At 45.6% G+C, this 21,773-nt stretch overlaps 1 protein-coding gene across 1 annotated transcript; it reads right to left on the bottom strand.

Annotated features, from left to right (window-relative positions):
* Positions 1-3,890: 3,890 nt before the first annotated feature.
* On the bottom strand, positions 3,891-21,034 carry LOC140397947 (testis-expressed protein 12-like). The gene is made up of 5 exons (XM_072486202.1): positions 20,926-21,034; positions 14,932-15,000; positions 5,648-5,741; positions 4,616-4,667; positions 3,891-4,530 (listed from the first exon to the last, which is right to left on the bottom strand). The coding sequence occupies exons 1-5, from the start codon at positions 20,926-20,928 to the stop codon at positions 4,383-4,385; spliced, it is 366 nt and encodes a 121-aa protein (XP_072342303.1). The 5' UTR covers positions 20,929-21,034; the 3' UTR covers positions 3,891-4,382.
* Between the last annotated feature and the right edge of the window lie 739 nt (positions 21,035-21,773).

Genomic DNA, 21,773 nt, shown 5'->3' with positions numbered 1-21,773 from the left:
AGCACGGTGGCGCAGTGGTAGCACTGCAGTCTCACGGCGCCAAGGTCCCAGGTTCGATCCCAGCTCTGGGTCACTGTCCATGTGGAGCTTGCACATTCTCCCCGTGTTTGCGTGGGTTTCGCCCCACAACCCAAAGATGTGCAAGGTAGGTGGATTGAACACTAAATTGCCCCTTAATTGAAAAAAACTAATTGGGTACTCTAAATTTTTTTATTTATTTATTTTTAAATGAAGGTCCGGTCCTGGGCACTGTACCGTCTGCTCCTGGTGGCGATGGGTTTTAAATCTGGGGTGAGGTTCGCAAAAAGGGAAGGCGGGTCGACCTTGAGGGTCGCAAGGCTGCAGACAGTGAGGGGTATATAGGGCTGCCGAATTCTTAAAGGTTAAGCCCTGGAGGTTGCATTGGAAGTCCAATCCCAGGAGCGTGGCAGAGCAGATGTGAGGGGGGACGTAGAGTCGGAAATTTTTTAATTCTCTTCCCTGGATCGTGAGGCTCGCTACGCAGAACCCCTTGATCTCTACAGAGTGAGACCCGGAGGCCAGGGAGATTCTTTGGTTAACTGGGTGTATGGGAAGAGAACAGCGCCTCACCGTGTTGGGGTGTATGAAGCTCTCTGTGCTCCCAGAGTCGGTCAGGCAGGATGTTTTGCGCCCGTTGATGAGCACAGTCATTGTCACGGTCAAGAGCGTTCGGGGCCGAGACTGGTCCAGGGTCACCGAGGCGAGTCGTGGTAAAAGTTGAAGATTTTCCTCGGGCGTGTGTGGTCATCCGAATCGGGGTCCTGAGATTCCAGCCAAGATGGCGGCGCCCACGGGTCGCACATGGCTGGGGGTGGGCAAGATGGCAGCGCCACGCATCGCACGTGGTCCCTGGGGAACAAGATGGCGGCGCCCGGGGCCCGCATCATGGATCGGGAAAATGAAGATGGCGGCGCCCAAGGCCCACATGTGGCCCGTGGTGAGAGTTGTGGTGGCAGCCCCGGTTCGCCCCCGGAGACAGCGACGACCGCCCAGGCCTGGCATACCGCCACAAAATGGCCTTTTTTGCCACAACCTTTGCAGGTGGAGGAGTGGGCCAGGCAGCGCTGCCGGGGGTGCTTGGCATGCCTGCAAAAATAACAGCGGGGAACCCGCTGTTGCCTGGTAGCCGCGCAGCACAAGTTTGTTGGGAGATGGGGGATGCATTGGGGTCGGCCGCGGGTGGGTTCCACACTGCCCAAGGGGATGCGCGCGGTCGGTGACGTCTGCGCAGGCGTTTCGGGAGGCCACAACCAGGGATCTAGCAAGGGCCCGTGCCTCCTTGAAGCCTAGTGTCTCTTTCTCCAGCAGCCGCTGACGGATTTGGGAGGACAGCATACCTGCAACGAATGCGTCCCGGATTAAAAGTTCTGTGTGGTCGCTGGCTGAAACTTGCGGGCAGTCACAGTTCCTACCTAGTACCAGGAGCACGCGGTAAAATTTCTCCAGCGATTCCCCCAGGATTTGTCGCCTTGTCGCTAGCAGATGTCGGGCGTAAACCTGGTTTACTGGGCGAATGTAGTGTCCTTTCAACAGGGCCATCGCGGCCTCAAAATCGTCCGCATCCTCGATGCAGGTGTAGATCTCTAGGCTCAGCCTCGAGTGGAGAACTTGCAGTTTCTGGTCCTCCATGGGTGCAGTCGTGGCCATCCTGAGGTATCCTTTGAAGCACACCAGCCAGTGTTTGAAGGTTGCCGCTGAGTTTGCCTCGTGGGGGCTGAGTTGCAGACACTCCGGCTTCATTCGGAGCTCCATTCTTTAAAATCTAGTCCAATAAATTGATACTCGATCAATGATTCCAGAAGCGAGATTGGATGACAATTGAAGGCTTTATTGGACTAGACATTTCCCCAAGCAGCGCAGGTACAGAATGCAGCTACTATGGGAGACACATACTCCACCTTACTGGGCGGAACCAGCAGGCAGGCTTCACCAATGATCTTACAGCCTCAACCTAGGTCCCGTAATACCCCTAATACCGACTACCACAGTCCCTAGACATTATGGGACAACCAGGAGCACCTGGAGGAAACCCACGCAGACATGGGGAGAAAGTACAAACTCCACACAGTCACCCGAGGCCGGAATTGAACCCAGGTCTCTGGTGCTGTCAGGCAGCAATGCTAACCACTGTGTCACCATGCTGCCCCTTAAGTACTTAAGTAAATATCTTCTTACCCTGCTGCTAAGCTAATTTGCCTATCAAAAACCCTCCAGGCAGCTATAATCTTATCAATTCCCTTTCATCTAATTCTTTAATCTTTATTTTATACAATTTTTAAATCTTTATTTCATTCAATCTTCTTGACAATGGAAAATCACACCAACATGTAAAACATGTTTTTGGGGCTCCCACAAGATTATCCGCCCTTGCTCTCAATTCCAGCCCCCAAAACAGGAGTGGAAAATTCCTTTGTCCCTCCATGAGTGTGTGAGAGAGACGAGTGAGTGTGGGAGAGAGAGCAAGCGTGGAAGAGAGAGAAAAAAAGTGTGTGTGTGTGGGAGAGAGAATGTATGGGCAAGAGAGAGAGAGAGTGTGGGAGAAAGAGTGCGTGTGGGACAGGGAATGAGCAAGTGTGGGACCGAGAGTGTGTGGGAGGAAGGGAGTGAGGGAGAAAGAAGGAGTGTGAGAAAGAGAGTGGGAGGGAGAGTATGTGGGAAAGACAGAGGATGAATGAGTGTGGGAAAGAGAAAGGATGAATGAGTGTGGAAAAGAGAGAGGATGAATGATTGTGGGATAGAGTGTCGGTGAAAGTGAGAGTAGGAGAGTGAGGGTGAGTAAATGTGGGAGAGAGTGAGAGTAAATGTTTTCCCTGGGTGCAGCTGTTTTAGCACTCTAATGGATATCTGCCTCACGGCCAAGAATGCATAATGAGTCATGGCTGAGAGTCCAGAAATCTATTAACAGATAAAAGCTAGAAAAACAGTGGGAGATGTTCGAAGAAATAACCGAGCACTTGAACAAATGTAAGCTGATAAGAGCCAGCCAGCATAGGTTTATTAAAGGTAAATTTTGTCTGACTAATTTAAATGAGTCTACTGAGGGTGTCACTAATCATGTAGTTATCTATGTGCATGACCAAAATTGCATTCAATATATTCCATACAAGAGATTATTAACAAAAATGAGAATTGAAAGCAGCCTTTCGATTACAAAAATTGGTTTGGCTGCAGGGGACACGAAGTGGGGATAAAGTACACGTAATCTGAATGGTAGAATGTGACAAGTAGCATTCCCCAAGGATCTATTCTGGATTCTCAGCAGGAGTGCGCCATCAATGGGACCGGAAGATCCAGCCGCCGTGAACGGCCAGAAGATCTCACCCCTAATTTTCTGTGTGCCGAGTGGGGACATTAAACTGCACCTTCTAGTTCTAGACTTCTCCACAAGGAGAAATATCCTTTCAGCATCCATCCTGTCTCTCATGATCTTATGTTTCAATAAGATCGCCTTCCATTCTTCTAAACTCCAATGTGTAGGCTTAACCTTTCCTCAAAAGATAGTCCCTTCATCCCAGGAATCAGTCAAGTGAACCTTCTCTGAACTGCTTCAAGGAGGAATATTAAGTATTAAATCTTTGTTGCCAAATAAACCTTGTTAAGTTTTCATTCTAAATTAGTGATTGCCCATTTTGCCAATAAGTTTATTCCCAGACAAGAACTTTCTTACTCTATAGTTTAGTATAGAATCCAAATCCTAACACAGTAGATGCAGGAAAGCCCAGCATGATTAGAATTTCCCACAAATAATGAAAATTCATTCAAAAGAAATGTTAATTCTCCCTTTGTGCTTGTATCGAAAACTATTGAAATTGAACAAAAGTAGGTAAAATATATTATGCATTTTATTTAAAATTATATTAACTGTACATATATTTTATAAATGTAATGAAACATTGGAAGGCTGAAATACTGGTTATTCTTTCAAGGGAAAGACCATTCTCAAACTTGACATTCTCATTTGGTTCTCTGTTCTGAACAAACTGCATTCTAGTTAGGGAAACACCATGGGCAGGAGTTACCACACAACCCACTGCATTTTTCACGGCAGCGGGAGGCAGCAGTGGGATCTTATGGTCCTGCCGTTGTGAACAGCGGGTTTCCGGTTGAATGCACCCCTCGCTGTCAGCGGGTCCAGAAGAACGGCTGGATAGTTCCGACTAATAACTTCTCTGATACTTTGCAATCTTATAACCTTAAAAGATTATATAAACACAAAATGATAGGTGAAAGAATGAGCAACATGCGGGATAATTATCAAACAGAATCTAAACGCCACTTCAGTTATTTCTTAAACGTCTTCAAAACTATAGAATTTCTCATATTTCACATGTTGTCAAAATTTAACATCAAACCAAAAATAATCATTCTGTATGAAGGGCATTAGCAATCATGGTAAGCTTATGTCTGAGACCTTCTTTCTTCTGTTTCAGATATCTTTCCATGGCCCTAGCTTCTTCCAGGATTGTGTTAAGTTGTTGCACATGCTTGGCATTCACTGCTGTTCTCTGGCTTATATATAAGTAGCAAGAAAGATTTTATTAGGCTATGAATAATGTCAAATAGTATCACGTTTAAACTAATTGAAAATAGTTACCTTAAAGTTTCTGTATAAGCAGACAGCAGAACATTAACTACTTCATTGGCATCTATTGAAAAACACAAGAGGTAAAGTAGATAACAGAATTTTCTGAATTAACCGGATTATTTTCAATAAATTAGAATTTGACTATCCTGAAGTATATGTGGATTCTTTATAAAGAAACGTGATTCAACGATTAAGATATATATTATATATCTTGTGCAGCATTTATGAATTATTCAACTAATTCAAGAATAGACATTGAACTATTGGGCAGTAAATATGAATGTAAATATGAACATTGCTGAACAATTATGAAACTAGTTTGGTGTAAATTAATTTCTGACTGATTTATGCACTATGCATTTTTCAATATGCTAAACATATTTTCATACAAATATTAATTTCTATTAATATTTAGAGTTCTAGTTATACAAACACAATTTAAAATATTTCTCTTTGATCAACCAGGCCTCCCAATTTCCTCCTAACTCTACAACCAGAACATCACCCCCCTTCCCCCAAGATAATCTAGACCCCATGATAAATCAGACCAAGATATACACATAAATAAATAAAACATTTTAGCAAATCACACATGGGTACACACAAACAGAATGAGTTATTCATATTGAAAAAGTAGCTGAGTTCAATAAGCTGAGTGTGAAATTAAACACACGAGCCTGCTCTGCCATTCAATGAAATCATGGCTGAGCTTTGTGTGTGGATCAATACTGAACGGCACCTGGCTGAGTACTCCCTGAGGGGGACAGTAGATCCCGGGTGAGCTCACTTAAATAGACGGAAAGCCCGAGCATGGCTTGGTCACACCCATTGTGGGCAGGATTCTGATCTCAACACCTCGCGAGATCTGGGTAGATCTTGCGAGGCAAACGGGTCTTGCTGCTAAAAGTCTAATCACTTCAATTTTTAAGGATAATGTATGAGAAGAAACATGAGTGAGTCCAGTTATGTCCAAAAAGAGTTGGAGCAATATGATTAATTTAAAAATAATTCAGTAAATATTTACACAGGTTGCTTTACTACCTTGCAGGATTTTTTCCACTGATCCTCCTCCATGTGAAGCAGAAGCCAAGGGCACATGTCTTTTGGTTTGAACAGGCGCTTCACAATGTTCATTCTATGATATATAAGATGGAAAGAATAGGATTATATTCTTATTTGCTTTGCGAAACAAAATGCAATTCTTCTTCTTTTAGCAGTTGACATGGTGGTGCAGCTAAATGTGGAATTTTATCAGTTTGTACAAGAATGTGAGTAGAATTGGGCTACTGGTTGTGAGAGATGATTAAAAGTGTTTGGGGACTCTTCAATATTTAAATTGACGTTTTTGGATGAGAAGACATGCAAATGAACAATAATTCGGGGTGTGCACAAAGCAACAGGTTCCCCACTTAAATAGTCCAAATAACATTGAAGCTTTGTTAGTTTCTTACAATTTCCATTTGTATACTCAAAATATCTATTGAAGGAAGCAGTAACATCTCACCTACATGGCTGCAAGATCAAAGAAACAAGGCAGATAAAGTAGAATAGCATCAGTAACTCCAGCTCTTGATCCAGTGCATCCATTCATTAGCAATATAGTCAGAGTGCCCCTCCAATTTATGAAAGCGAAGCATCAATGTTTCAGCAAGGATTCACCTAGGCCATAGGGTGAATTTGTTTCAATCTTTGGAATTAGAATTTTTCCTCCATGTTTAATGACACGTCGCTAACATCTAAAGAACAGCCTGAGACAGCTTTCCTTTTTAGAAGTCTGGAATTTTTCTCTTGAATTTCATGTATCATGAAACCTAACAACAGCATAATTTAAATTATCTCCAGCTTTTGTGGCCAAGGTAGGCCTTTCGCCCCCATCCCTTTCAAATGCCCAGTATCCTGGATAGGCAAACTTTCAACTAAGTCAGTTAACAAATTGAACATAATGCTACCTCATTTCCTGGATAAGAGGCAACAGAACTCTTAGTAACTTAAAGTTGAACTGTCTGGAAACCCTTAGCCCTCGGTTTAAACACAAGCTGTATTAACAATCTAATTTTCTTAGCAGGATCATTAGAAAGAAGGTTGCCTGATTGGATAGTTTCCCAATTTGGTAATCCTTTCTTTGATGATCCTCCAGAAAGCATTCTTCCATGTTCAAAATACTACATCTTGGGTGAATGAAAAATGTAACTGATGGTAGGTATCAAGAAAGATAATGCATTGATCTTGAGAATCAGTACTCACTGATGAAGTGTCTGTAACAAATAGGCAGTTCCAGGTACCATAACAATCTGCTGGAGAGACAACTGACTGTTTGGATGATCCTTGAGCAGATGTACAGTACGGTTCATTTTAAGGCTGATGGCCATCAATTAATTTGGTTTTCCAGACTTCCATTTCTGTGGAGAATTCAGTGCTACAGGATCATCTGACAGTGGGACTCTCTTGATTAATCAATGACAAGAATTGAGATCCAAAGGGCACAGATTCATATTGTGCTCATGATGATATATGGAATATATATAAAATTACTATCCAATGTAAAACTTCCACAGGTATTTAAGTATCACTGTTAGTCTACTGACAACAAAATCTAAACTCATATTGGGAATAACAAAATAACAAAGCAACAGCAAAATAACAATGTGAAATGTGCAAAGAACTGTTGAGTACATTGCAACATCAGTATCAAAAGCCTCAAAATGGTATTGCTCTTGGTGATTCTCGCAAGTAATCTTTTGGGTTTACTGCTTATACTAAGCAGCAGGGCATTCCTGTCATGAAGTCGAACATTGTAGTTATACAGCAAAATAGCCATTACTTTTGCAAGGATTTATCTGAGATATCCAGGTTTTGGTTCTTAACAATATTTTACAGATGAATTACATGTAAAAGTAAAATTACAGTGTAAATTAGATTGAATGATGGAGGAGCACAGAATCAGTAGAAATTATTATTTGCCACAAAACTGCAACAGGTTTGTTTCGATGTCACTAGCTTTCAGAGCGCTGCTCCTTCCTCAGGTGAATGAAGAGGTATGTTCCAGAAACATATATATAGACAAATTCAAAGATGCCAAACAATGCTTGGAATGCGACCATTAGCAGGTGATTAAATCTTTACAGATCCAGAGATGGGGTAACCCCAGGTTAAAGAGGTATGAATTGTATCAAGCCAGGACAGTTGGTAGGATTTCGCAGGCCAGATGGTGGGGGATGAATGTAATGCGACATGAATCCCAGGTCCCGGTTGAGGCCGCACTTATGTGTGCGGAACTTGGCTATAAGTTCCTGCTCGGCGATTCTGCGTTGTCGCGCGTCCTGAAGGCCGCCTTGGAGAACGCTTACCCGGAGATCAGAGGCTGAATGCCCTTGACTGCTGAAGTGTTCCCCGACTGGAAGGGAACATTCCTGCCTGGTGATTGTTGCGCGATGTCCGTTCATTCGTTGTCGCAGCGTCTGCATGGTCTCGCCAATGTACCACGCTTCGGGACATCCTTTCCTGCAGCGTATGAGGTAGACAACGTTGGCCGAGTCGCACGAGTATGTACCGCGTACCTGGTGGGTTGTGTTCTCACGTGTAATAGTGGTATCCATGTCGATGATCTGGCACGTCTTGCAGAGATTGCCATGGCAGGGTTGTGTGGTGTCGTGGTCACTGTTCTGAAGACTGGGTAGTTTGCTGCAAACAATGGTTTGTTTGAGGTTGCGCGGTTGCTTGAAGGCAAGTAGTGGGGGTGTGGGGATGACCTTGGCAAGATGTTCATCGTCATCAATGACGTGTTGAAGGCTGTGAAGAAGATGACATAGTTTCTCCGCTCCGGGGAAGTACTGGATGACGAAGAATCACTGAAACGACTACACAATGACATTAATAAGTTCCATCCAACCATCAAACTCACCATGGACTACTCTCCAAAATCAGTTGCATTCTTGGACACACTCGTCTCCATCAAGGACGGTCACCTCAGCACTTCGCTTTACCGCAAACCCACGGATAACCTCACGATGCTCCACTTCTCCAGCTCCACCCTAAACACATTAAAGAAGCCATCCCCTATGGACAAGCTCTCCGTATACACAGGATCTGCTCAGACGAGGAGCGTAACAGACATCTACAGATGTTCAAAGATGCCCTCGTACGAACGGGATATGACACTCGACTCATCGATCGACAGTTCCAACGCGCCACAGCGAAAAACCGCACCGACCTCCTCAGAAGACAAACATGGGACACAACCGACAGAATAGCCATCGTCGTCCAGTACTTCCCCGGAGCGGAGAAACTACGTCATCTTCTTCACAGTCTTCAACACGGCATTGATGACGATGAACATCTTGCCAAGGTCATCCCCGCACCCCCACTACTTGCCTTCAAACAACCGCGCAACCTCAAATAAACCATTGTTTGCAGCAAACTACCCAGTCTTCAGAACAGTGACCACGACACCACACAACCCTGCCATGGCAATCTCTGCAAGACGTGCCAGATCATCGACATGGATACCACTATTACACGTGAGAACACCACCCACCAGGTACGCGGTCCATACTCGTGCGACTCGGCCAACGTTGTCTACCTCATACGCTGCAGGAAAGGATGTCCCGAAGCGTGGTACATTGGCGAGACCATGCAGACGCTGCGACAACGAATGAACGGACATCGCGCAACAATCACCAGGCAGGAACGTTCCCTTCCAGTCGGGGAACACTTCAGCAGTCAAGGGCATTCAGCCTCTGATCTCCGGGTAAGCGTTCTCCAAAGCGGCCTTCAGGAAGCTCGACAACGCAGAATCGCCGAGCAGAAACCTATAGCCAAGTTCCGCACACATGAGTGCGGCCTCAACCGGGACCTGGGATTCATGTCGCATTACATTCATCCCCCACCATCTGGCCTGCGAAATCCTACCAACTGTCCTGGCTTGATACAATTCACACCTCTTTAACCTGGGGTTACCCCATCTCTGGATCTGTAAAGATTTAATCACCTGCTAATGGTCGCATTCCAAGCATTGTTTGACATCTTTGAATTTGTCTATATATATGTTTCTGGAACATACCTCTTCATTCACCTGAGGAAGGAGCAGCGCTCCGAAAGCTAGTGACATCGAAACAAACCTGTTGTCCTTTAACCTGGTGTTGTAAGACTTCGTACTGTGCTCACCCCAGTCCAACGCCGGCATCTCCACAACAAAACTGCAAAGAATTGATCTGTGACTTTAAGCAATTTAGTATACTGTAATATAGAATAGAACTTTATTATCCATGCAAAAGTAGAAATTTGTTTTTGGCTTCACCTCCAATATAACATAAAATCATACGGTCACTAGTTAAAAACAATAATTATTTCATGTATGTCTACATTCATACATGTATAACATACATCCATACCATGCAAACAAAACACTTTGCACACTGCCATTAAAGTACTTACTGCAATTAAAATAAATAAACGCAGAAGTTAAATTTACATTATGTTATTTAGTAAGCAATATATTATATACTATATAACCTGCTATACTGCCTGTCGACCACAAAAAGAAGGACAAATCCAAACCAGTCAATTACTGCCCCATTATCTACATTTGCTCATCAGCTAAGCAATAGGAGATGTCGTCAACAGTGCTATCAAGAAACACACAGCAATATCCTGCACACTGATGTTCAGTTTGTACTCAGCTGGGACCACTCAGCTCCTGAGCACATCGCAGCTTAGTCCAAACATGGACAAAAGAGCTGAACTCAAGAAATAATATGAGACTGACTGCCCTTGACATTAAGACAGCATTTGATGGAGTGTGGCATCATGGAGCCATAGCAAAACTGAAGTCAATGGCAATCAAGGGGAAAACTCTCCACTGGTTGGAGTCATGTCTAGCACAGAGGAAGAGTTGTGGCTATTGGAGGTCAATCATCTCAAACCCAAGGCTTGCAGTTCCTCAGGGTAGTATCCTCGGCCCAGCCATCTTCCATGCTTCTTCAATGCCTTCCTCCAATCATAAAGTCAGAAGTGGGATGTTCGGTGGTGTTTGCACAATGTTCATTCACAGCTGCCTTGTTCCCCATCAGGTGTGACACCATGGTCCCTACCCTCACTTATCAAAAAGAGGGAGATATCAAAACTGGGTCCACTGGTAGACGTTGTCCGCTTCCATATCTCCAGTATGTACGCATTTTCCTCATATCATTTTGAACATCAAAGATGCCTCATCCTTAATGTCAAGTCTGCTTATGTAAGGAATCTCATTAACATAATGTGCTGGTTCATGTTATCTTCATTCTTGCCCATTTAAGATTGAGGCTAAAGTGTTCAGCTGTCCTGTCTGCATTGCTGTAAGGTCTTGTGTCCATGGAGAGATGTGTAAATGCATGGAGAAGGGTCATAGATCCTGACACTCCATTTACTCACTGTCATCTGACAGGATTCCCAATCTAGAAGCCTTTATTCAGAGCTTTTGTACAATTCTGTCCACCTTGTGTATTGCCAACTCTCAAAGTGCACATTACTAAGCTCAACAAGAGCTTTGAGCACCTTTCTACCTTTAAGTGCCATCGCTCTAGGCACTTCATTCTGCTGGTGCTTAAGTCTTAGAACCATAAGCCTTCCTAAACTTTAGTGTCTGAATTGAGGCCACATAGCTCTTGTCATAATGTAGGGATGCAGAGCTGAGCCACGCATGCTAAGTAGCGTCCTCTCATCTATACCCATGCCACAATCATTGATAATAAATACAAATGATTTGTTATGGTTAAATATAGCATTGGAGCATGCTTTGGGAATCCACATGGTAGCTTTTGACACTTTTGAGGGTACCAATCCGATGTAACCCAGAATGTAATTAATGCGATGACTGCTCTTTATTATCAACAAAGTATTAGTTTGAGTGGTTCATGAAATCTTTGCATTTTGCAGCCAAAAGGGCTAGGGTTAGTCATGAGGTCAGACTGAATATCAACTTTGTGAACCTCAGGTGGCCCAAATCCATGGAAAGGTCATGATGAATGCATGCCCACATCCCTAACTGAAAGTGACAGATGTTGATGTGATGGAGAAGAAGGTGGCACAAAGGACTATGTGATGTTAGAATGGAGTTAGATTTGCATAACGTCCTCAGCTGCCGTGGCCCAGGTGTGACCTTTCAGTTCACCATCAAGCTGACACAGAATGCTTTGTCCCATTTTAGCAGATGGAATTCCTTGAGGAGTTTAGTCAGATTGAAGGCATACATACAAGTGCACTAAGGAATGTAGAGCAGCCCCTGTGTCTACTAGACTACTGTAGTGACTGGGATGCCTCGGAGATACTAAAACACGCTCCGCCAGGTTGGACCACATCTCAACAAGGACACATTTTCCCGAGGCTTCATAATCTTCAAACAGAACAATGATTTGCAAAATGGGTAACTACTCACTCTCAGTTTGAAGTGCATGTTGCAAGGAGAGGGTTAGTAACACTGGTATTCACTTGCACCCATGAGAGAGAGGACACTTGTCCAAAAGGATGCAGACTATTGCTCGTCATCCTCCTTGTGGAATCTGGTGGATAATAAGGCCTCACATGCTTGCCTGCCTTGTCTGGCCTATGCTATGGACTCTTCCCTGCAGCCTCAGTTCCCTCAAACTCATCGCCCCCAGCCCTTTCAATGTCCTCCCCATTGGAGATGTACAGCTCCTCCATTTTGGCATCTTGCAAGTCTTCTACCCTTTGCAGCACCAGGTTGTACAATACGCAGTAAACATCGATGATTCAGGACCCTCTGGGGCGTGTACTGCAAATCCACCAGATCTCTCAAGACATTGTAACTGTGTTTCAAAATGCCAATGCTCTGCTCTACTAGTTTTCGGCAATGGTATGAGCATAACAGTATTTTACTTGGCAGGATTTTGGTGCTGATGTCCTCCTTTGCAGGTATCCTTTGACACCAAGGGGCAAACACTGGATTCCATATGGTCCCTCAAAGATTTCAGGGATCGGAATGCTACTCCAGGTGTACCAGTCATGACAGCTTCCTGGGTATCTCACTCACAGCTGTATGATTTGTTTCTTGTGGTCACAGATCAGCTGAAGGAGGAAGTCTCACCTGTTTGTGTATTGGAGTGCCTGTTTACAGGGAGCTTTGATAACCACACTTGACTGATGTGCCCTCCTCCTCCCTGGTCAAGGGTAATGATAGTCCTTACTAGGGCAGTGTAAAACTGAAGCACCTCTTGACTCTGCCATCTTTCCATTCTGGCCCCAACTCGCTTATATGCCTCTCTAAGACACTTTTCCCCATCCTGGCTCAGAGGACACTTCCAACCCACAGAATTCTGGTCACATGTCCGAATGCGTCCTTTGCCACTTTCACTCCTTCCCCAGCTTCCCTTACACACCAGCTCCAATTTATCATTAGTAGGGTAGGTAGGACCTTGTCTTTGAAAGCTTCCTGAGTGTTGTGATGTGCCTGTGAAGTGATCGAGAACTGTACAATACAAGGGATGTGAACAAACCTCAAAGTCACAAGTGAAGTACTGTTCACCAGGTGCACGTCACTTATATCCGGTTGTAAATACATGCCCTATTTACTCAGTGTGGATGGGGAATTATCAGCAAGTGGCCATTATAATAAGTATTCATGACATTCAAATCTGGGGCGAGATTCTCCGACTCCCCGCCGGGTCGGAGAATCGCTGGGGGCTGGCGTGAATCCCGCCCCCGCCGGTTGCCGAAGTCTCCAGCACCGAATATTCGGCGGGGGCGGGAATCGCGCCGTGCCGGTTGGTGGGCACCCCCGCTCGATTCTCCGGCCCGGATGGGCCGAAGTCCCGCCGCTAAAATGCCTGTCCCGCCGGCGTAAATTAAACCACCTACCTTACCGGCGGGTCAAGGCGGCGCGGGCAGGCTCCGGGGTCCTGGGGGGGGCGCGGGGTGATCTGGCCCCGGGGGGTGCCCCCACGGTGGCCTGGCCCGCGATCGGGGCCCACCGATCCGCGGGCGGGCCTGTGCCATGGGGGCACTCTTTCCCTTCTGCCTCCGCCACGGTCTCCACCATGGCGGAGGCGGAAGAGACTCCCTCCACTGCGCATGCGCGGGAATGCCGTCAGCGGCCGCACACGCTCCTGCGCATGCGCCGCCCGGAGATGTCATTTCCGCGCCAGCTGGCGGGGCACCAAAGGCCTTTTCCGCCAGCTGGGGGGCGGAAATTCGTCCGGCGCCGACCTAGCCCCTCAATGTTGGGGCTCGGCCCCCAAAGTTGCGGAGCATTCCGCACCTTTGGGGCGGCGCGATGCCCGTCTGATTTGCGCTGTTTTGGGTGCCAGTCGGCGGACATCGCGCCGTTTCCGGAGAATTTCGCCCTAGGTTCCCGACATGGCTTGGCAGGAAACATACGCTGCCATTGAAATCAGGTGCAGACGACTGAAACCTGTTTTGCCACTGGCATAAAGTAAAACCGTTTTCTTCACTCTGACGATATTTTCTGCTCCTGCCCACTATGAAGCCTGCAATGGGCAGAAAATCCTGGCCAGGTCAGAGGCTGGGAATTCTGCACCAAGGAACTTATCCTGACCCACTAAAATCTGCCACAATCTGGTACAAGTACAAGTCTGGAGTCTGATGGCATACTCTCCACTTGCCTGAATGAGTGCAGTTCCAACAACTCTCAAGAAGCTTGACACCATCCAGGACAAAATAGCCCAACTGATTGACACCACATCCACCACATTAAACATTCACCTCTTCCACCACCAAAGCACAGTGGCAGCAACATAGACTACTGACAGGATACACTGCAACAACTCACCAAGGCTCTTTCCAACCGCCCGCAATGTCAACCACTTAGAAGGATAAGGGCAGCAAATTCTCCCCCAAGCCACACACCATCCTGACTTGTATCCTTTATTGCCATTCTTTCTCTGTCACTGGGTCAAAGTCCCTCTAACAGCACTGTTGGTATATCTGCACCACGTGGGCTGCAGTGATTTAAAAAGGTAGCTCGCTACCACATTTGCAAGGGCAATTAAAGATGGACAACAAATGTTTGCCTAGCCAGCGACACCCACAACCTGTGAAATACATTTTTTTAAATACCGAAAATTTCTATTTAATAGACTATTTATTTGTAGCTGAAGCAAAGGCCAATGGAAGTCTATCTTTATCTTTATGAATGGGTGTAAAATGTTGGTTAGCAAGAAGCCAGAGAGGAATAGTAGGTCAGAGGATATCATGCTTATAGGAGAACTTGTCCAATATGATCTCCATTTAAATAAATGGAACAGAAATCAGGCTGACAACCCTCTTCACCCAAAATCTCTCCTTTTAAGCAAATGTTTCATGGTATTGCATACCTCCATTTCGTTTTTACGCTTTATCCCTTTGGTTTCAACAATTTTGACAGGAACAGCTGACATCCGACTCTAGAGACATGAAATTAAATCATATTAATTACCGTTCCATTACTTTATTAAAAATTAATTTAGAGTACCTAATTCATTTTTTCCAATTAAGGGGCAATTTAGCGTGGCCAATCCACCTAGCCTGCACATCTTTGGGTTGTGGGGGCGAAACCCACGCAAACACAGGGGGAATGTGCAAACTCCACACGGACAGTAACCCAGCACCGGGATCGAAGCTGGGACCTCGGCGCCATGAGGCGGCAGTGCTAACCACTGCGCCACCATGCTGCCCTACCGTTCCATTACTAAAAGCAATATCTGATATTTGCATTTTTAAATACACAAAGCTTATTTGTTTTCTTTCTCTGCAATACAAATTGGAGAGCCAGTGCGTATTTTACGATGGACAAAATAATGATTTTTCTTCAACATGCGGTCAAGTTTCATGTAGTCCAGAATACATGCTCACACCAACAACTTGAACTTAGTAGACTTTATCTGTCAAATAATAATTCCCTTTTAAGAAGTAGCTTCCAAACAATGACCATGAGCAAAACATTAGATGGCCCAAGTGATCAAATGAGAAAGTACTAAACAAGCTGCCTTCAAGGCATTATTGGAATTGAAATTGTGAAAACGATTTTATTACTAGTTGAGAAATCTCAACGTTTTGTCTCTGGACCGCACTAATTTCCAGCAGCTCAGTTGGCTAGACAGCTGGTTTTGTAATGCAGAATTCCTGTACCGGCTTCTCAACCTTTCCCCTCGCCTGAGGTATGGTGATCCTCAGGCTAAATCACCACCAGTCAGCTCTCCCCCTCAAAGGGGCAGGCAGCCTGTGGTCTTCTGGGACTGTGATGACTTTATCTTACCCTTCCAGCAGAACTTGCTGAATACTAATCAGGAGTGAGACGACATTTTGACCTCTTTGGCCTTTTCCTCAAGCTGGAATGACAAAGCTGATGTAAACATCCTACTATTATTCCAGGTAAGCCTCATATATTTATCACGTTTGGGATGAAAAAGAATGGAGTATTTCATCATAAGAACTAGGAGCAGCAGTAGGCCATCTGGCCGCTCGAGCCTGCGCCGCCATTCAATGAGATCATGGCTGATCTTTTGTGGACTCAGCTCCACTTTCCTGCCCGAACACCATAATCCTGTATTCCTTTATTCTTCAAAAAACTATCTATCTTTATCTTGAAAACATTTAATGAAGGAGCCTCAACTACTTCACTGGGCATGGAATTCCATAGATTCACAACCCTTTGGGTGAAGGCGTTCCTCCTAAACTCAGTCCTAAATCTACTTCCCCTTATTTTGAGGCTATGCCCCCGAGTTTTGCTTTCACCCGCCAATGGAAACAACCACCCCGCATCTATCCTATCTATTCCCTTCACAATTGTATATGTTTCAATAAGATCTCCCCGTATCCTTCTAAATTCCAACGAGTACAGTCCCAGCCTACTCAACCTCACCTCGTAATCCAACCCCCTCAACTCTGGGATTAACCTATTAATCTCCTCTGCACACCCTCCAAAACCAGTACATCCTTTCTCAGGTAAGGAGACTAAAACTGAACACAATACGCCAAGGTTTGGCCTCACTAACACCTTATACAGTTGCAGCATAACCTCCCTAGTCTTAAACTCCATCCCTCTAGCAATGAAGGACAAAACTCCATTCACCTTCTTAATCACCTGTTGCACCTGTAAACCAATTTATTGTGACTCATGCACTAGGACACCCAGGTCCCTCTGCACAGCAGCATGTTTTAATATTTTATCATTCAAATCATAATCCCTTTTGCTGTTATTCTGACCAAAATGGATAACCTCCCATGTGTTAACATTGTATTCCATCTGCCAGATCCTAGTCCATTCACTTAAACTATCCAAATTCCTCTGCAGACTTTCAGTATCCTCTGCACTTTTTGCTTTGCCATTCATCTTAGTGTCGTCTGCAGACTTGGGCACATTGCACTTGGTCCCCCAACTCCAAATCATCGATGTAAATTGTGAACAATTGTGGGGCCAACACTGATCCCTGAGGGACACCATTAGCGACTGATTGCTAACCAGAGAAACACCCATTAATCCCCACTCTTTGCTTTCTATTAATTAACCAATCCTCTATCCATGCTACTACTTTACCCTTATCACCATGCATCACTATCTTATGCAGCAACCTTTTGTGTGGCACCTTATCAAAAGCTTTCTGGAAATCCAGATATACCACATCCATTGGTTCCCTTTGTCTACAGCACTGGTAATGTCCTCAAAAAATTGCACTAAATTAGTTAGGCACGACCTGCCCTTTATGAATCCATGCTGCGTCTGTCCAATGGGACACTTTCCATCCAGATGCCTCGTTATTTCTTCCTTGATGATAGATTCCAGCATCTTCCCTACCACCGAAGTTAAGCTAACTGGCCTATAATTACCCATTTTCTGCCTACCTCCTTTTTTAAACAGTAGTGTTACGTTTGCTAATTTCCAATCCACCGGGACCACCCCAGAGTCTAGTGAATTTTAGTAAATTATCACGAGTGCATTTGCAATTTCCATAGCCATCTTTTAGTACCCTGGGATGCATTGCATCAGGGCCAGGAGACCTGTCTACCTTTCGCCTCATTAGCTTGCCCATCACTACCGCCTTAGTGATAACAATCGTCTCAAGGTCCTCACCTGTCATAGCCTCATTTCCATCAGTCACTGGCATGTTATTTGTGTCTTCCACTGTGAAGACCGACCCAAAAAACCTGTTCAGTTCCTCAGCCATTTTCTCATCTCCCATTATTAAATCTCCCTTCTCACCCTCTAAAGGACCAATATTTACCTTAGCCACTCTTTTTTGTTTTATATATTTGTAGAAACTTTTACTATCTGTTTTTATATTCTGAGCAAGTTTACTCTCATAATCTATCTTACTCTTCTTTATAGCTTTTTAATAGCTTTCTGTTGCCCCCTAAAGATTTCCCAATCCTCTAGTCTCCGACTAATCTTTGCCACATTGTATGCTTTTTCCTTCAATTTGACACTCTCCCTTATTTCCTTAGATATTCATGGTCGATTTTCCCTCTTCCTACCGTCCTTCCTTTTTGTTGGTATAAACGTTTGCTGAGCACTGTGAAAAATCACTTGGAAGGTTCTCCACTGTTCCTCAACTGTTTCACCATAAGACTGTTTCACAGTCTACCTTAGCCAGTTCTTCTCTCATCCCATTGTAATCTCCTTTGTTTCAGCACAAAACACTAGTGTTTGATTTTACCTTCTCACCCTCCATCTGTATTTTAAATTCCACCATATTGTGAAAACTCTTTCTGAGAGGATCCCTAACTATGAGATCATTAATCAATCCTGTCTCATTACACAGGATCAAATCTAGGATCGCTTGTTCCCTCGTAGGTTCCATTACATACTGTTCTATGAAACTATCGCGGATACATTCTATAAACTCCTAATCAAGGCTGCCTTGACCGACCTGGTTAAACCAATCAACATGTAGATTAAAATCCCCCATGATAACTGCTGTACCATTTCTACATGCATCAGTTATTTTTTTAATTTATTACCCGCCCCACCATGATGTTACTATTTGGTGGCCTATCGACTACTCCTATCAGTGACTTTTTCGCCTTATTATTCCTGATTTCCACCCAAATGGATTCACCCTTATCCTCCAAAGCACCGATGTCATCCCTCATTACTACCCGGATGTCATCATTAAATAACAGAGCTACACCACCTCCCTGACCATCCACTCTGTTCTTCCGAATAGTTTGATACCCTTGGATATTTAACTCCCAGTCGTGACCATCCTTTAATCATGTTTCAGTATGACCACTAAATCATGTGAATTGCTCAATTACATTGTATATTGTGAACTTACAGATTGTATATACTTGGGTTCATGTGGGGCATTGATGCCACATGGGTTCAATCTTTGAGGCTCTGGAATCTTAAGAGGTTTGTCAGATGTTAGAGATTCTGCACCCTCTGATTGATATCCACCTTATCTGAAAGTGTTCAATCTAAGTGATTCAGCATTATGGAAAAAGCTAAAGATACATACTCCTAATGTTGTTGGCTGAATGCTATTTATTATTCTGCAACAGCTGCCTATTCCACATGAAAGTCTGAACAAGTGGGAGTAAATGTTCTGAAAAAAGACAGAACAAAACAGGGAAATAATCCAGAAAATATGTACATGGCAGAAATTTAAGAAATGCCGCCAGCTAAAAATATCCAAAGCTGCTAGTTCCTGTTCAGCAGCAATTCAACCAACATATTTTGGCAAAGTACCCAAAGATTCACTGGAATGCATGAAGTTCAGCATGGAAATTCAATTGAATAAACATTCAATTTTTATTTAGCTCATGAATTCAAGTAGTATTGCTTCGTTACTCCTTCAAACCAAGCATGCAGCGTGCAGCTTTGCACAACTGGAGTTTAAATAGCTGAAATAACCTACTCATTGTCTTAGAATATGGAAACTTAGGTTTTTCCAATAACTTTCATCAGTAGATAGAACTGACATCTAGGAATTCAATAGCCGCCCTTTACAGAGAGATATACCTCAAGGTCTCATGAGAACAGGAAAAAATGGACGGTGAGGCAGAGAAGGTGCTATTTGGAGTAGCCGAAAGCTGAAAGAAATGGGATTTTAGGGAGAGGATATCAACGGAAAGAGGGGGATGGTGTGGGTGGTTCAAGCACCTGGGGCTTAGAGAGATTAAAGCGAAGCCACCAAATCATGCAGAAATGGAAAGGGTGTTGCACAGGAGGCTACGCCTATAAGAAATCGTGGTTCAGAGTTCTGACGGGGAACCCTGGGCGTAATTCTCCCATCGGGTGATTAAGTCCCGACGCCGGAGTGAAAACCGGAGTGTTTCACGCCGGCGTTGGAGGCCGTTCCCAGCCCCTATTCTCCCACCCCCAGGGGGCTAGGAGCGGCGCCGCGTCACTTACGTGCGCTGGGCCTTGGCGCCGCGTAAAAGCGGCGCCGCGTAAATGTCGTGACCGGCGTCGCGTAAATGACGTCACCCGCGCATGCGTTGGTTGGCCGGCGCCAACCTGCGCATGCGCGGTTGCCGTCCTCCCCGCAGCCGCCCCGCAAGAAGATGGCGGATCGATCTTGCGGGGCAACGGAGGAAAGGAGGTCCTCCTTCAGAGAGGCCGGCCTGCCGATCAGTGGGCACCGATCGCAGGCCAGACCCCTTTTGAGCCCCCCCCCCCGGTGCAGGAACCCCCCTCAACCCCCCACAGGCCGTCCCCCCCAGCGTTCCCGCGCTGTTCCCGCCGGCAGGGACCAGGTGTGGATGGCGCCGGCGGGAACCTGTCGTGTTGGTCCGGCTACTCGGCCCATCCGGGCCGGAGAATCGCCGCTCACCCATTACCAACGGCAAGCGGCGATTCTCCCAGCAGCCAGCCGTGATTCGCGCCGCGCCAGTTTGGGGGGGGGGGGGAGAGAATCGCGGGCGGGCGTCGGGACGGCGTGGCGGGACTCGCGCGGCGCCCGGGCAATTCTCCCACCCGGCGTGGGGCGGGGGGAGAATTCCGCCCTCTGTTTCTCTATTCACAGAAGCCGCCAAATCTTTATTTCAGATAGCCCGGAGCAGGTAATGGCTGGAAGAGACTGCAGGGATCATCAAACTATTGAACGACTACAGCACAGAGAGGCCATTCAGCCTTCTCACGTACGTGCCAGCTCTCTGCAACAGCAACCCAGCTGGTCGCACCCCCCAAATACAGCACTGCAAATCATTTCTCTTCAGACAATTATCCAGTTCAGAGAGAGATCAAGCCATGGAGAGTTTCAACACGAGAGTAAAGTTTTCCTGAAGGACCAGGAGCCAAAATGGCTCAGGAAGCAATCCAAACCTCGATGGCCCTTCATTTATGTCCAGTTGCGGAAAGGACAAGAGATTGCCACCTTTATACCTACCATCCAAAGGTCTGCGAGGCTCTTTATCTATATATTTACTCCAACTTTTTTTGCGTTTAGTTTGCAAAAAGACCCATTGAAAAGGAAGCAGAGCAATCACAACCCTTCTATTCGAGCTTGCCTCCGGGTCGGGGGGAAAAAAACCTCTCTCCACTTGGCGCCAAAAGCGCGCCAACTGCCGCTCAAACTGCGCAACGGCGCGCACGCGCGCAGGCGCATAGCCCGCGCGGGAATTCAAAGACAACCGTCACCGCACGCGGCGCCAGGGCAGGGCCGCCCAGCCCGCATGCGCAGCGGGTAGCCCCGCCCCTTCCCCCCGCTTCGGGACTCGTGTCTCTGGAATCGAGCGCCATCTTCTAACAGCACTCGCTGGAAGAAACCAATATTGGCCAGGTTCACCTCCATGGTCTCTGTGTCTTATTTTGCTCTCTTTCTCTATCCTTTCTATTTCACCTTGTGTCAGCATGATGCTCTTTCTATATCTTCCTTAATGTTTCTGATTCGATTAACATGTTGGTTAATACTTTCAACACCGTTTCTGCTTGCAAAGTGTCAGCATTGGACGCTTTACATATTTTCCACGAGTGTTGGTGCCGTACTCTTTCTATGAGATGACTTTCACCTCCAGGGTCAGGTGACAGGTGGGCTGCAATGTTTCATTGAATTCCAACAGCGTAGAAGGAGGCCATTCGGCTCACCGAGTCTGCATTAACCTCTCAAAGAGTACCCCACCCAGGCCCACTTTCCCCCGCCCTATCCCATCATCCCACCTAACCTGCACATATTTGGGCACTAAGGGGCATTTTTATTTAGCTGGCCAGTCCACCTAACCTGCACATCTTTGGACT

Source organism: Scyliorhinus torazame, chromosome 21 (genome assembly GCF_047496885.1).
Source record: "Scyliorhinus torazame isolate Kashiwa2021f chromosome 21, sScyTor2.1, whole genome shotgun sequence".
NCBI lineage: Eukaryota > Metazoa > Chordata > Chondrichthyes > Carcharhiniformes > Scyliorhinidae > Scyliorhinus > Scyliorhinus torazame.
Note: the sequence above shows the minus strand (reverse complement) of the source record. Positions and strands in the feature narration are given on the sequence as shown.